This window comes from Chelonoidis abingdonii, chromosome 9 (assembly GCF_003597395.2).
Source record: "Chelonoidis abingdonii isolate Lonesome George chromosome 9, CheloAbing_2.0, whole genome shotgun sequence".
Classification (NCBI taxonomy): domain Eukaryota; kingdom Metazoa; phylum Chordata; order Testudines; family Testudinidae; genus Chelonoidis; species Chelonoidis abingdonii.
This window is the reverse complement of record NC_133777.1, coordinates 32,974,113-32,990,755: the sequence shown is the minus strand read 5'-3', so window position 1 is coordinate 32,990,755 and position 16,643 is coordinate 32,974,113. Positions and strand designations below refer to the sequence as shown.

Here is a 16,643-nt window from a genome sequence, read left to right as displayed (position 1 = left end):
AGCTTTCATTGGCAGGGTTACAAGCCTTGTGGATGGGGGGGGGGAGGGGAAGGTGGTAGATGTGGTACAGCTTGACTTTAGTAAAGCTTTTGATACTGTATCACATGACTTTCTCATAAACAAACTAGGGAAATGCAATCTAGATGGCGCTACAACAAGGTGAGTGCATACCTGTTTGGAAAACCATTCCCAGAGAGTAGTTATCAGTGGTTCACAGTCACGCTGGAAGGGCATAATGAGTGGGATCCCACAGGGATCAATTCTGAGTCCAGGTCTGTTCAATATCTTCATCAATGATTTAGTTTGGACAATGGCACAGAGAGCACACTTATAAAGTCTGCAGAGGATACCAAGCTGTGAGGGGTTGCAAGTGCTTTGGAGGACAGGATTAAAATTCAAAATGATCTGGACAAACTGGAGAAATGGTCTGAAGTAAACAGGATGAAATTCAACAAGGACCGAATGCAAAGTACTCCATTCAGGAAGGAACAATCAGTTGCACACATGCAAAATGGGAAATGACTGCCTAGGAAGGAGTACTGTGGAAAGGAATCTGGGGGTCATAGCGAATTACAAGTTAATTATGAGTCAACAGTGTAACACTGTTGCAAAAAAAAGGTAACATCATTCTGGGATGAATTAGCAGGAGTGTTGTAAGCAAGACATGAGAAGTAATTCTTCCACTCTACTCGGCGCTGATTAGGCCTCAACTGGAGTACTGAGTCCAGTTCTGGGTGTCACATTTCAGGAAAGATGTGGACAAATTGGAGACAGTCCAGAGAAGAGCAACAAAAATGATTAAAAGTCTAGATAATATGACCTATGAGGGAAGATTGAAAAACTTGGGTTTGTTTAGTCTGGAAAAGAAGACTGAGAGAGGACAAGATAACAGTTTTCAAGTACATACAAGAAGGAGAGCGAAAAATTGTTCCTCTTAACCTCTGAGGATAAGACAAGAAGCAATGGGCTAAAACTGCAGCAAGGGAGGTTTAGGTTAGACAATAGGAAAAACTTTCTAGCTGTTAGGGTGGTTAAGCACTAGAATAAATTGCCTAGGGAGGTAGCGGAGTCTCCATCATTTGAGATCTTAAAGAGCAGGTTAGACAAACACCTGCCAGGAATGGTCTAGATAATACTTAGTACTGCCATGAGTACAGGGGACTAGACTAGGGCCTTGGCTACACTTGCACGTTATAGTGCAATAAAGCCGCCAAGAGCTCTTTACCTCACTCCCCATCCACACTGACAGGCATGTAGAGCACTCTGACTCCGCGGCTGGAGCACTCCTGGTACTCTACCTCCCCGAGAGGAATAACATTAGTTGCGCTCTCACTGGAGCGCTGCGGTGCCAGTGGACACCTAATGCTCTCTGACTGGCCTCCAGAAGTGTCCAACAATGCCTGTTCTTGCCAGTCTGGTCATCACTTTTGAACTCTGCTGCCCTATCCTCAGGTGACCAAGCGTCAGACCCACCCTTTAAATTCCCTGGGAATTTTGAAAATCCCCTTCCTGTTTGCTCAGCCAGATGTGGAGTGCTCTCGGTGCATCTTTCCAGGTGGCAATGTCTCCATGCACCAGGCGATCCCCAGTATGGAGCAATGGTGAGATGCTGGACCTCATCAGTGTTTGGGGGGAGGAAGCTGTGCAGTCCCAGCTGCGCTCCAGCCACAGGAATTACGACACCTTCGGACACATATCAAAGGCCATGATGGACAGGGGCCATGACCGGGATACGGTGCTGTGTTGGGTTAAAGTAAAGGAGCTGCAGAATGCCTACCACAAAGCCCATTAGGCAAACAGCCACTCCGGCGCTGCCCCCGCGACCTGCAAATTCTACAAAGAGCTGGACGCAATACTTGGGAGCAATCCCACCTCCACTGCAACGACCACCATGGACACTTCCAAGTCCAGCACAGCAAGGGGGTGGGTAGGAGGAGGAAAGCGCGAGCGATGGGGCTGAGGCGGAGAAGGAAAAACAACAGAGGAGGTTCCTGGTAAGCGTCTTCCTTTTCGGGAAGGAAGTTTTTAGGTACGGGCTCTTTGGGCGAGTGGGGGGGGGCATTGCTGCACACAAGCAAGCTGTGTATGGGCCAGGGCAGAAGCTGCATTGTAGAAGACCTTCCCTTGCTTCCCTAGTCACCCTCAGCAGTGACATATCTTTCAGGATGAACTCCTGTGGAGAACATTGGGACAGTGTTCAGTGTAGGTGCCCCCTGCAGCTGTTGGCTCTTCTCAAGGCACAGAAACCCAGAGGACAGTACAGTCATGAAACAATCAATCCCCATGGACCCTGTGCTTACTCATCATTTCTGGGGCTCCCATGGGTTATGTGTGCTCGCTTTGGGACAGGCAAAGTATGGGTTTTGTGATTGCCTTCCTTAAGTGCAGGGGAATCATTGCTCTGCCTAGTGTGTACAATGCTGCCTCTGTTATGTGTTTCATTTTGCCTATATAGGTGCAATCTTGAGATCTCAGACGTCATCCTTATCACCAGTTGACAGACTGAGAAGACTCAGGAAGAGGCCGTGTAAAAGCAAAGAAGACATGCTGTGTGAAGTCATGCAAGAGTCTGTAAATGAGAATCAAAAGGTACAGAAGTGGAGGGAGAGCGAAAGGAGGATCCGCCAGGAAAATGCAATGCACCAGCTGCAAAGCACAGAACGGCTAATTAGCATAATGGAGCACCAAGCAGCCTCTATCCAGGCGCTCATCGCCATGCAGGTGGAACACTGCCGCCCTCGCCCCCCCCCGCAGACCTTATCCAAAAAAACTCTTCTCCTTGTGCCCCCATGTCCCCTCCAACCCACTTTCCCTAACATCTGGGTTCTTACCACCCCCAGCTGCCTCCTACACCCATAGCTTCACCACCCACCCACGAAAACTACGACCCTTATCCACTGCACTCAACCCCCCTCAACATGCCTTATAGCCATCCTGAAGTGCAGCACTCAGTGCACAGCACTCTAGACAGGATTCGAGAGCACGAAATCAGGACATACTCAAGCCTATGAGTGAACCGGTCCCCACCCCCCACCCCTAGCCCTTTTGGTATTTCTGTGTTACTTTGTTTTTCAATAAATGAATTTTTTCAATAAATGAAGTTTTTTACTTTGAAAACACACTTTATTAATGCATAAAGCAAAATATACCTTAGCCCAGGAAAGCAACAAGCACTGTAAGTCAGTGTACCAACACAGCCACTGCACTTAACTCCCGTTACTGGTGGCTTTCAGCCTCAAATTGCTCCCTCAAGGCATCCCTAATCCTTGCAGCCCTGCGCTGGGCCCCTCTAATTGCTCTGCTCTCTAGCTGTGCAAATTCAGCCTCCAGTTGTTGAACCTCTGAGGCCCATGCCTGAGAGAAGCTTTCGCCCTTCCCTTCACAAATATTATGGAGGGTACAGCACGGGGATATAACCACGGGGATGCTGTCTTCGGCCAAGTCCAGCTTGCCATAAAGAGAGCACCAGCAGCCCTTCAAATGGCTGAAAGCACACTCCACAGTCATTCGGCACCAGCTCAGCCTGTAGTTGAACCGTTCCTGGCTGCTGTCCGGGCTCCCTGTGTAGGATTTCATGAGCCATGGCATTAAATGGTAAGCGAGGTCTTAAAGGATCACAATGGGCATTTCAACTTCCCTTACAGTGATCCTCTGGTCTGGGAAAAAAGTCCTGGTTTGCTGCTTCTTGAACAGGCCAGTGTTCCGAAAGATGTGTGCGCCATGCACCCTTTTGGGCCAACCTGCGTTAAGGTCAATTAAATGACCACGGTGATCCACAAGCGCCTGGAGAACCATGGAGAAATACCCCTTTCAGTTAACATACTCAGAGGCTAGGTGAGCTGGTGCCAGAATAGGAATATGCATCCCATCTATCGCCCCTCCGCAGTTAGGGAAACCCATTAATTCAAAGCCAGCCACAATGTCATGCACGTTACCCGGAATCATGGTTCTTCTGACTAGGATGCGAATAATGGCCCTGCAAACTTGCATCAACACAATTCCAACCGTCAACTTTCCCACTCCAAACTTGTTAGCGACCGATCAGTAGCTGTCTGGAGCTGCCAGCTTTCAGACTGCAATAGCCACGTGTTTCTCCACTGGCAGGGCAGCTCTCAAATTTGTGTCCCTGCACCACAGTGTGGGGGCGAGCTCAGCACACTGTCCCATGAAAGTGGCTTTTCTCATCCGAAAGTTCTGCAGCCAGTGCTCATCATCCCAGACTTGCAGGACGATGTGATCCCACCACTCAGTGCTCGTTTCCCAAGCCCAAAAGCAGCGTTCCACAGTGGAAAGCGTGTCTGTGAATGAGACAAACAATTTTGTATCGTATGCGTTACACGACTTGATATCATCTTCGGACTCCTCACTGTCACTTTGGATCTTAAGCAGTAACTTGACTGCCAAACAAGACGTGCTGGTGAGACTCGTCAGCATGTTCCACAGCAGTACGGGCTCCATTCCCGCAGACCAAAAGGGAAGTGTAGTGAGGCAGTGGGATACCCCACAGACCTGCTGAGGGACGAGCCTCCCCTAGCACCAATGTGGGCGGAGCCAGTGGATCCTGTGCCCGCTCCCCAGATGTCACGGCACAGGACAAGAAGTAGAAAAGCCCTGCTGCAAAGCTCAGTTGAAAGCCAGCCGCTGGAGAGGCCAGATGCCTGTGGCCTAGCTCCGGGTTGGGAGACGCCGGCAGGCTGCGGCCAACCTGTGACTGGCTGGGCCAGCCCCGCCTACCCTTTGCCAGCTACCCTGAGGAGGAGCCGCGCCTACTCCTCGCCAGCTATCCCGAGGAGCAGCTGAGCCTATCCTTCACTAGTTACCCAGAGGAATCGATGGTGCTGGGAACCGCCGAGGACGCCGGCCAAACCTATATACCTTACGACTGGGAGTCCGGAAGTAGCCTGGGGGCAGTCGACCCTGGCCTGGCTGTAGCAGGGCCAGAACCAATGTCAGTGTGTTGTGGTCAGGATCCCCAATGACACAGCAGTAAGTCTTCTGCCGCGGCTAGGGCTCCGGGCTGGGATGCAGTGGAGCAGGTGGGTCTGTGTCCCCCCTGCCACCCCACTCATGAGTGACAGTCTCCCCCTCGCATCAGACACTCAGAAGCCTGAGCCCCTGACTGTGTGTTTGCTGCCCCACCCTGACCTAGGGCCAGGGCTCATATTGAACCAATCGCTCAGCCCCTGCTTAAGGGCCTGAGTTACTGACTGCTTGTTTACTGGCCCACCCTGACCCAGGGCTTGGGCCCAGCACAAACTAGTGCAAAGCGGTGGGAAACCCCACAGCCCTGGGGGAGGGATGAGCCTCGGCTGAGCCCTTCTACAGGAAGACAAAGTGCACTCTGCACAGAAACTGTTGAAAGATGGCGCCAAAGATGGATGAAAACACAGGGATTGCTGGGATGCGAAGCGATGCAACACAGGGTGTTGGGATAGGATTCAGAATGCCCGCCCCTCACGCCCACTTCCCACAAGCCATGTGCCAGAATGGGAAGAGGTGCTCTGTGGGATAGCTGCCCATAATGTACCGCTCCAAATGCCACTCTAAATGCCGCGAATGTGGCCATGCCAGTGCGCTGTCAGTGTGGACAGACGAGCGCTTTCCCTGGTGCGCTCTCCGAAGGCTGGTTTAACCCAAAGTGCTCTACATCTGCAAGTGTAGCCATGGCCTAGATGACCTCTCGAGGTCCCTTCCAGTCCCATGATTAATGCTTAATGGGAAAAAATGACAAAAGGAGTAAGAGGAGAGGGAGAGATCAGGACAATCAATCAATCAATCAATGACAAGTAAAGAGAAGGAAGAGACAAGGAGAGATACTGGAAATTTGGGGGGGGGGGGTTGTTTTGTTTTTAAATTAATCCTTAACTCTCCTTGCTAAAAGTTATCTATCTGGCACGCTTCACTGAAGAAGTATCTGAGTGTTTGCAGGGCATAAAGCAAGACATTCAAGACCAAAGGAAAAAAATCCCCTGCTGTTAGTAGTTTTACCAGTCAGCTTGGAAATTAGGACTTGATTAGCTGAGAAGATGTGTGCAAAGAGATAGGTCTTGCAGCTCTGTCTAAAAAGTAGCTCCAGCTACAAATTGCATAAGAAATAAAATTCAGGATTGGATTAAGATTCCAAACTCCAGAAAAATTCTGGCATCTGGACATATGGAAACGGGGGAGAGAAATTCTTTTTCCAGAACCATCTTTACTCAGAATTAAGCTGCTTTAAATAAAGAAAGGTAAAAGGAACTGTAACATCAATGTCACTGTATTTTTAAACATGTAGCCAGGCTGAATGTCAGGGATGGGTAAAGCCATTCTTAAAGAGAACCCTATGCAGCCCTTCATGAGTAGCTCCATCAATTTCTTTAGAATTTTACATTACTTTTAATTTTATTATTTTTACATTTCTAGCCTTTGTGGTTGTAACAAGAGCAAAAAATCATCATCCTGAATCTGAAGACAGAAACAGGCGCTCTAAGAAAGGTATGTACTGCACCCATTCTTAATGGAATGATAATGCTAGTGACTAATGGTGACAATATAACTGTTACCATCGTTAACTACTGTATATACTTGTTCATAAGACAAATTTTTTTAGTAAAAAATGGAAGCACCAGAGAAGGGGGTTGGCTTATGAACGAGTATAGAGAGGGAGAGGTGGGACACACCCCTCCCCCCAACAGAGGGAGCAAGGAGAGGCAGCACAGCCAGCAGAGACATAAGGGAAGAGGTGAGGCCAGAGTCTCTTTGCTTCTGGCCACGCTGCACTCCCCCCAGCCTCTGAAGCAGCTGCAGCTCTGGGGCTGGCAGGCTGCAGCCATGATGCTCAGCCCCACCACCCAGAGCAGGCTGCGGCCGCATGGCCTGGCCCGGCCCAGCCCATCAGAGCAGGCTGCGGCCGCCCGGCCCAGCCCACCGGAGCAGGCTGCGGCCGCCCAGCCCAGCCTGGCCCGGCCCGGCCCAGCCCGCCGGAGCAGCTCCAGCCAGGTTAGAGACATCCTCCCCTGGCCCTCCCCAGATAAGGCGGGAAGGGATGGGATGAGGAGAGTTTGGGGGTCCCGGGCTAGGGGTGGGGTCATGTGGGGGATGGTCACAGCGGTTATTCCCCTGACTCCCAGCTTCTCCCCCCAAAAAATGTCCGTATCAGTTGCTGTCCCGGTCTGTCAGGTAAGTAGCTGGCATGCCGGGACACTTTGTTTACTTAGGTTTACCTCCATGCCTGCGGACACTCGAGGTAAACAAACCATCTTGGCCCACCAACAGCTTATCCTGATGGCCCAAAGTTTACTGACCCCTGAATTATAGGGTTGGCTTATAAACGGTTTATAAAAATTTATAAGAAGAGCTGGAAGGCTAATGTCACTAGACAGAAGACACAAAAAGGCAAAGAGAGGAAGCAGACAAAGATCACTCTTGCCTGCTTGCCTCAGAAACTGAGGGCTCCCTAAGACTGTAGGTGTAAGGCTGAACAGTGTACAAGGGTGGTGGGAACCAGCACTGTAAACAAATGGCACTGGGTGTTTTACCAGCATAAAGGTCTCTGAGATATTTGTGGACTTGAGAAGGGACAGGAGGGACCAGGGCCCTGAGAGAGAAGGTTAGAACAGAGAACCAGGGATGCAAGAGAAAACCCATGCTTTTGAAATAAACACTACAATTCTAGACTCCACGTTGTACTCCTGACAGAATTCTGGGTCCCTGCGGGGGTGCAGAATTCATATCATCTGCATATTTCTGTGCTACCCGCAGAGAAAAATGCAAAAGAAACCTGCGGGGGGGGGGGGGGGGACGACATGCACTTCTTCCCTGACAGCCCTGGCAGTGTCTGTTCCAGCATGCCTGGAGCAGCCTCAGAGACACAAATCACTGCGGGGCGAAGAGGGCTAAGTGTGCGTGCCTGCCAGGGGATCACCATCAGGGGGCCAACAAGTGAGAGACTCTGTCCCTCTCAATTGCTACTGCGGCTCACAGGACATGGAGGGGGCGGGGGGAGGTCTTTTTATTGTGCACAAGGAAGGCTCTGTCCCCGAGGCAGAAATGTAGCAGCCTGCCTGCCTGCTAACATGTCTGTAACTTCCTTAGAATCAAAAAAAAATTAAATATTAATATCATGTTACTGAAAATTTGTTTTCAAATTAAAGAAAATAGCTTTTGTAAAAATAACCAAAATCGTATTTTGTTAATGTAGCTGTAGATGGTTAATTTATTTCATTCCCTGAGGCAGAAATGTAACAGCCTGCCTGCATAGTAACATTGTTAATGTTCCTATGGTTAGTTAGCTGTTCCCATTCTCAATCAATTCCCCCAGGAGCATAAAATCTGTAAAAATTTTAAGGCCCCTATATTGCCAATGTGATGTAAAGCCTTATAAATGATAGTAAGGAAATAGCTAGGAAGATCTATGTGCTTGGCACAGGAAAAAAAGTGAGAAAAGTGGCACAATGGGGTTAGATTACAATTTAGGATTTATTTTACTTACTCATTTAAAAAAAATTTTAAAAAAGACTTTGTGGGTAAATAAAACATTTCCCAAAGTACCCAGCCAGGTCCAGGACAATGATTAGCAAAATTGTACGACTTTCACGTGTGAAAGTCTGAGTAATTTAAAATGATCTACTTTTTTTTTTTTTTGCGCCATTTGGTGTTCTGTAATATAATTTAAATGAAAATCCAGGAATATAACTGGAATGCAGAGTATTAGTTACCAAGTGACTTTATTTCTGGATTGTAGTTTAAATACATTACCAAAACAACTGAAACTGATATGATTATATTGCATTATTTTGACAAACAAAATTCACAGAATTTTTATTTTGAGGCAAAGAATCCCCCTAGGAGTAACCTTAGGAGGAACATGCATTTCCTTAAAGGGTGGGGTTTTCTCCAAGAAATAAAGGTGGGCCTTAATGAATTTGTCATGCAACAGAAAATTGGCAAAAGTAAAAGTGGAACTATACATCTATAGAAACTGATATTGTACCTCAGCAGTACCTAACCTTTACCCCTCAGCCTATCTCACCTACCTTCATGATTTCCTCTGCTTCTCCCTCAAGAGTGAGTGTGTACATGGACAGCAGGAGGTTCTCTGTTATTACCACCAAAACATCCCTCTTCTCCATGATCAGGAGCTTTTGGATTGGACTGTCTGTGCTCAATGCATGGCTTGTCTTTCCTTTTTCATTCACATAATGCACAGACCCTGCAGTAAACACAAGCCAGTTACATACTGTTCTGTTCCAAGAGACCTGTAAACCACAAAAATGAATGATCAACAATGTTATGTTTGTGGGGTTGTCAGACCATTAAGTTATTCAGAGGCAAGGCTACACAGAAAAAAAGCCTTGCTTAATCTTGGTTAAGGTTATTCTGTTCTACTTTAATAACAACATATTCCTCAAATGCTGAAAAGCTAGCAAATACACAGTTAAGGTCAACAACCACATTTTTATTTCTCTTCTTATACACTGTTGGAGTTAAAATAGTATAGTAGTTTATACAAGAAGGACACGTGTAAAAAGTTATTCTCTTTTCTTCAAAGAAATCCAGAACTAAAAGCGTATCTTAAAAGGAGGGCATCTACCTTTAAACATGTTTGTCCTTCTTGTCTGTATGGTCCTACTTAAGAGATGCATGATAGTTTCTGAAACCTTGGATGTTAGCAATGTGTTGTGAAAAGACAATAGTAAAAAGGTAAATGTTTTATATTGGTGTAGTTAGAGAAAAAGTTTGGTTTTTTACCATAACTGTGTACTTGTAGGAGGACAATGTTATTAAATTAGAACAGAGCAATCTAACTTACATTAAAACAGTTTTTTCGAATGTGACTTTCCTCAGTTTTTAAAGAAATAATATAAATTGGAAATGAAAAATGAAAAGCAAATACAGTGCCTTACAAAAAACAATGACAGCAAACAACACAGTAGCTGCAGCAAACATTCTACTATGGAGAAACGTCAACCTTAGATTAAATGAGACCCTGACAACTTGTTTAATCTGCTGTCATGTGTAAAACTCATAAGACACTACCTAGAAAAGAAAGTTCCCATTAGTTAATGCAGCGCTTTCAGAATGGCAGTGCTGAAGTTAATACTGAAATATTAAATGACACATTGGAATATGACAAATCTGCTCCATGTATAGACACAGATCACTGCATAGCAAACACTATCATATCATTAATGTAGCACTTTCATATTGGGGCAGATCAAGTCAATAATTAAATAAAAAAAATTTCCCCAAAAATTCTAAAACAGAAAACTATAAAAGTGTTTTTTGTGTAAACTACTGATATACATAAGTTTAGTGTGGAATCTCCATGTGTGCTCTTTGCAAAGGGGTTCTTAAAAAAAGTAAGACAGTAGAAACCCAGTTACAAAAGCCATTTGTTTTTATTTCCATTTTGTTTCAATTTTAAATACACTATATCCTCCACATTCCAATTGCACAGACAATTAAAAACCCTGCTACACTCTTAGTTTTATTCCAGAAAAAAACTGAAACAAACACTTAGTAAATATTCTCTTTCTTCTCTCTTGTTAAATACCCTTCTTTAATGCAACCTTTATTATGGCTTCACTACCACCTCGCCATAATATTTTTTATTTATCTATGTGGAAGTACAGAAAGAACTGACAGGGATTTGTAGGGGAACTTAATGCATGACAGTCTCTGTTAGCCAGAGTTAGGCTAGCTGTAGCCCTAATAACGTGAGATTTGCAGAAGCGAGGATTGTGTGAGGTGAGCAGAAAAGAACTGTGTGAGAAGTTGTTTTGACCTTGTGTAGATTATATGTAGATTGACTGGCATCTCTCAGAAATGAGAAAAACAAGATATCAGGATGATCTATGTATAAACAAAATGCAGCTGTTGCTTATTATTGTCTGTAACAAAAGTATAAATGCTTGTTGTAATTGTTTACCTATTGAGAGACCTGTCTAGGAAGGGGAGACCCTATGTCCTAGTGCACTCTCTCCCTGTTGTAGCTGCTAAACAGAATAAAGTATCTGACTCTGCTGCACCCAAACAAAAAAGCGAGAACTGAGTTTTTCTCAGACATCTACCACTTTCCACAGGAGGATCTCAACGCATTTTACAAGCAGCAAGCTTCACAGTACCCCTGCGAGAAGGCATATATAGGGAATGTTGCAACTACCTCTAGTGTTCAACATGGCAGCTGTCAGTGCACAGCAACACTAGATAACAGTTCAGGAACAGAGTCTAAAATGAGTTCCATGTAGGCAGACCCCTGCACATAAAGTCCCATTAACCTAAATGGAATATATTTGCACAGAGCTCATTCAGGTTCAGGGCTTTAATTGAAATCGCAAGGGGAATTCAGTTAGGCAGCATGTAATTATCCCAGTTGTAATTTGGCCAGGATACTGGGGTTAGTGACATTATTCTTTTGAAAGTTCCATAGGATCTTTAATGACAATAAATGGTCAGTTTTTAGATCTCATCTTGAATTTGTACTTAAGTTAGTCTGTCGCACTTGGCTACTGCAACACAAAGCACCAACTTTCATATTCTTAAGGCCACGCGCTGTTTCAAAGGTCCTCTCCAGTAGCAAGAGAAAAAGGTTAGTTAAGCTTTTTAATTGAATTTTAAGAAAGCTTTTCACTGTAGTGTCACACAAAAACATTATTCTAAAAAAAGTTATCAAATGCTCAGCTAATTGAGTGGATAAAGGAACTGGGTTAGACTCTAAAGACAAAGGGTGGCAGAGAGTGGATACTGTTCAGGGGGGAGGTATATTAGGATGAATACTGTTCTCTTCTCTATTAACAGCCTGGAAGAGACAAAAAAGTAAAATAAATTAATGATGTCTTCAAACAATACACAACAAGGGTGCATTCAGTACAGCTCAGGATACCTTGAGCAGACTAGAGCCTGGATATAAAACATTTTGGAAATCTCATGTCAGACATCTACATTAGTGCACCAATCACCTGTAGCATACAGTCATGACAACAATTCTGTGTAAAATATCATTATGAAAGAGAGAGTTGTTGGTAAATTTCAAGCGTTAAAATATCTTTGCTTTAGACAAACTTTCTCATATAAGGTCTGATAACTGAATTTTGTATATTGTTTTACCATGGTGATGAGAGCTTTAGAAATGTTTGTAATACATCTATTCCAGGCAAGTAAAAAAAGCACAAAAATAACATTTCAAATGTTGTTAATTTGTCATTTATTTTAATTACAAAAGGCACTCCATAGTCTACACTAACATCTGACTGCGTTTTTTTTTTTTAAATACAGCCATTATGGATTAATGAATGCAAAAAAGCATCAAAAAAGAGAGGGTTACTCACCTTATGCAGTAACTGAGGTTCTTCGAGATGTACGTCCCTGTGGGTGCTCCACTTCAACAGTGTCAGGACATACTGACACTTGATCAGAGATTTTTGGTAGCAGTGCCTGGTCAGGGCACACGTGCACAGTAGCTGTCTTGCAGTGCCAGTGGCACCTCATCTAGCATGCACACAACTGAACCCCGTCAGTTCCTTCTCTACCATGGAGTCTTTAATATGAACTCCAAAGTAGAGGGGAGGAGGGTGGGTAGTGGAGCACCTACAGGGACACACATCTCGAAGAACCTCAGATACTGTACAAGATGTACCCTCTCTTCTTCAAGTGCTGCCCTATGGGTGCTCCACTTCAGGTGATCGTGGAGTAGTGCCCTACTGAGGACAGATGGGCTTCGGAGTTGTATGCATAGCTGAAGTTAGCACTGTTAGGCCTAGTATTGCACCTGAGCCTGAGCTTTGTGTTACTGTATAGTGATTCATGAATGTGTGTTATGAAGCCCAAGTGGCAGCTCAAAACATTTCTGTGATTGGTACGTTATTCAAAAAGGCTGTTGAGGTCAATACTTATCTTGTCAATGGGCTCTGATGGATGCAATTGGAGATCCATTTTGAAAGTCTTTGTTTTGATATTGCGGATCCCTTTGATCATCCAGTCGTGGAGATGAAAAGTCTTGGTGATTTTCGGAATGGTTTCATTCTATCTAGGTAGAATGCTAAAGCACGTCTAACATCTAGAGCATGGAGGACTGTCTCTTGTGTAGTCCTGTGTGGTTTAGGTTAAAACAAAGGTAAGTGAATCGGTTGGTTGAAATGAAAGGATGTTATCTTAGGGACAAATTTTGGGTGTGGTCATAGTGTCACTGTCTTTGAAGAATATGGTGTGTGGAAGGTGGGCCACAAGAGGCCCTATGTCACTTACTCTTTGCATGGATGTAATCGTGACCAGGAATGCTACCTTCATTGATAAGTGTAGTAGGGAACAAGTAGCAAGTGGTCCAAATGGTGCTTTGATAAGGCCTCTGAGGACCAAGTTTAGATCCCATGCCAGTGTGGGATTGCCTATTTCTTGGTACATGTTCTGTATACCTGTGAGGAAACACTTTGTGATCAGGTGTGTGAATACTGAGACACCGTCAATCTTATGATGGAAAGCAGTTATGGATGTGAGGTGTACTTTAACTGAACTTGTGGACAGTCTTGATTTTTTTAATTCTACTATGTACTCAAAGAATGGTTATGTGTTTGTTTTGGCACCACATGGAGAACCTTTTCCATTTCTGGAGGTAAGTGGTACGAGTGGATGTCTTTCTGCTGTTTAGTAATATCTGTTTAACCTGTTCGGAGCAGGTTAATTCGGCATGCTGGAGTCAGGGAGGAGACATGCCTTTAAATGAAGTTTCTCCAGGTCCAGATGCAGGACTTGACCTTCATCGTGTGAGAGAAGATCCCATCGCCGAGGGAGAGTATATAGTGTGCAGATCACCATGAGTCTCAGGTATGGGAACCATGTCAAGACTATAAGTATGACCTTGGCTCTGTCCGTTCGTATCTTGTGTATTACTCTGGAGATTAACGGTATTGGTGGGAATGCATACAGGAGGGGTGTGTTCCATCTGATCAGAAAGGCATCCCCTAGGGATAATGTTCCCAGTCCTGCTCGTGAGCAAAACATTGGACATTTGTTGTTTCGTTCTGTCGCGAATAGGTCCAAGTGTGGGAACTCCCACATGTGGAATATGTGTTGTGTAATGTTGTTGTTCAGTTCCCACTTGTGTTCTTGGGAAAACTGTCTGCTTAATGTATCCACCATCATGTTCTGTTGACCTGGGAGGTATGATGCTGTAATGGTGATGTTGTGCTTTATGCACCAGTTCCATAGTTTTATGGCTTCTCTGCATAGGGAATGAGATCGTGCTCCACCCTGTCCGTTTATGTAGAACATATATGCCATGTTGTCCATCATGATTCTTATTGTTTTGTTCCTTATTATTGGGAGGAAATGGATACACTCGTTGCAAACCACATGTAATTCGAGCAGGTTGATTTGTAAATGTGTTTCTGTGGGCAACCACTTCCCTCAGATTGTATGTTAGGTCAAGGAAGCACTCCAGCTGATCAGTGAGACATCTGTTGTGATCAGTATGGATGGTGGATCTTGCTGAAACGGGATCCCTGCGCAAACGTTTCTTGGACTTGTCCACCATTTTAAGAAGTGTTGGACTTTTGATATTAGTGTTAAGCTTTTGTTCAGGCTGTGCTCTCATGGTCTGTATACCGAGCTCAGCCATCCCTGTAGGCAGCACATATGTAGTCAAGGATGTCTTACTACAAAGGTAGTGGTTGCCATATGTCCCAATACTTGTAGGCCGGCCCGGTACATGCTGATACACATGGGCTGTTGTGACCACTGATATGAGTGTGGTCAGTGCTGAGAATCTGGTCATTGGTAGTGATGCTTTGGTCTCTATTGAGTCCAGATGTGCTCCGATGAAGTCCAATTGTTGTACTGGGGTTAGAGTAGATTTCTGCTAGTTTATTTGTAACCCTAGGGTGTGAAAGAGGGAGATAGTTCAGGTATTTGTGAGCCAAGGATGTATGTCCCTGGTAAGCTGTTCTCTTGATCTTGTGGAACACTGGTGGTCTGATGCCTGATGATGAGGACTGATCTGATGAGAAGACTTCCTCTTCAAGGTCATCCACATCTTCACTTGAAAATAGTGGAGCAGTGGGGGATTCTGGCTGGTCCAGTGCCGTTGGTACTCGGGAGCCATCAGTGCCAAACAGCGGAGATATGGGGGTAGACACTACTTCCATGTCTACTTTCCGTGTAAGAGGATGTGGTGCTGCTGTTTTCGATGTTGTGCCTTTCTGTGCTGACACATTAGGTGGTAGCTTGGTCAGCGCTGTTCATTTGTATGTGGCCCTAGTCAGTGCCAGTGGTACCATTCTTGAATTCTCTGTTGACGGTTCCAACGAAGTTGGTGCGGGCAGAGGGGGCATCGCCAATGGCAAAGGTTGTGGTACTGTGCCCTTCACAGGAATAGTTGGTGCCATGGAGGAGGAGGCTGGTTTGTGCCTACCACTCAACTCCTTTCCCCTGCTAGCAAAAGTCCCAATACAGGGGGTGCCAGAAGTGCCTGGTGCCTCAAAGATACTCACACTGCCTGAGGTTGGCACCGAGAATAGAGATCACACCAGAGAACTTTTTTTTTTAAAATGGTTTTCTGTTTGGGTAGGTCATGGCCATTTTCTCAGTTTTGTGGAGGAAAGGGTACGAGCCCTGTCCACAGAGGATGTGTTCTTAGAGTCCCTTGTCGAGGGTTATCTGGGGTCGGAAGTAGGCATAAGAAACTCATTTTAAATGGAGAAATTCAAGTCGGAGATCTCCGTCTCTCCTCACTCAAGTTTTGCAAATGCAGCCGTGAGCGAACTTTTGTGATATGTGCGACTCACCTAAGCAGTGAATGCATAGTGAGTGCCCATCCGAAATAGGTATTGATTCCTTGTACGAAGTGCATCTTTAAAAATCTGAGGAGCCAGGCATATTTTTAACAGCCCTCGTAGCGCTAACTTGGGATGGGCAGAGGAATGAATTGTCTAACTAAGACTAACTGAAACTTAACACTAAGTGACCCAACTAATTACAACAAACTGAGGCTTACCTAAACAATCTAATGTTATCTACTTCTTTCCTACGTTTTCTTCAACACCACTACAGAGCTCCATCTCAGGCTGAGGATGACTGAGAAGGAAATGAAGCAGTTGGGTCATGTGCATGCTACATGAGGCACCAGTGGTGCTATGAGACAGCTATTGCGCACACGTGCCCTGACCAGGCACTGCTACTGAAGATCTCTGATCAATGCGCCGGGACACACCAACATCTGAAGTGGAGCACCCACAGGGACAGCACTCAAAGAAGAAACATTTCTCTTAAAGGACATGTCTGCACTGAAAGTGTGGGATGTAACTGCAGCTGGTATAGACATATCTAAACTTAGTTTTAATCTAGCTATTTTGGGTACCAAAAGAATGAAGCTGTGGCTAGATTAAAGCTAGAGTAGGTGTGTCTACTCAAGATGCAGTCACACCCCATGATTACAGCATAAATATACCCAAAGTGGCCAAATTATTTTAATTTCTTCTTTTTTGAAAAGATAGCTCTTGGTCTGAGAAGCTGTTTGCTGTCAGCCTAGATAGGATTTAAAGCTAGACTTCAACAATTATCAAAACACTAACTTATAATGAAAACAGTAAGAGACCACTACCTAGAATGGCACATGTATATTCCTGAAACAAATTATTTAAATGAGTTGGGCAAGCAGAATTTGTCCCCTA

The 16,643-nt window shown here is 45.0% G+C and overlaps 2 protein-coding genes across 2 annotated transcripts in view; one reads left to right on the top strand and one right to left on the bottom strand.

Moving 5' to 3' along the window:
* Positions 1–16,643, top strand: part of TELO2 (telomere maintenance 2) — a 308,161-nt gene that overhangs the window by 231,940 nt on the left and 59,578 nt on the right. The gene's annotated exons all lie outside the window — the stretch shown is intronic.
* IFT140 (intraflagellar transport 140) overlaps positions 1–16,643 on the bottom strand; it is a 237,089-nt gene that overhangs the window by 192,040 nt on the left and 28,406 nt on the right. The window contains exon 6 of the mRNA XM_075069081.1: positions 9,015–9,190. Within this exon, the coding sequence (XP_074925182.1) occupies positions 9,015–9,190 (176 nt within the window). The remainder of the gene's footprint in view (positions 1–9,014; positions 9,191–16,643) is intronic.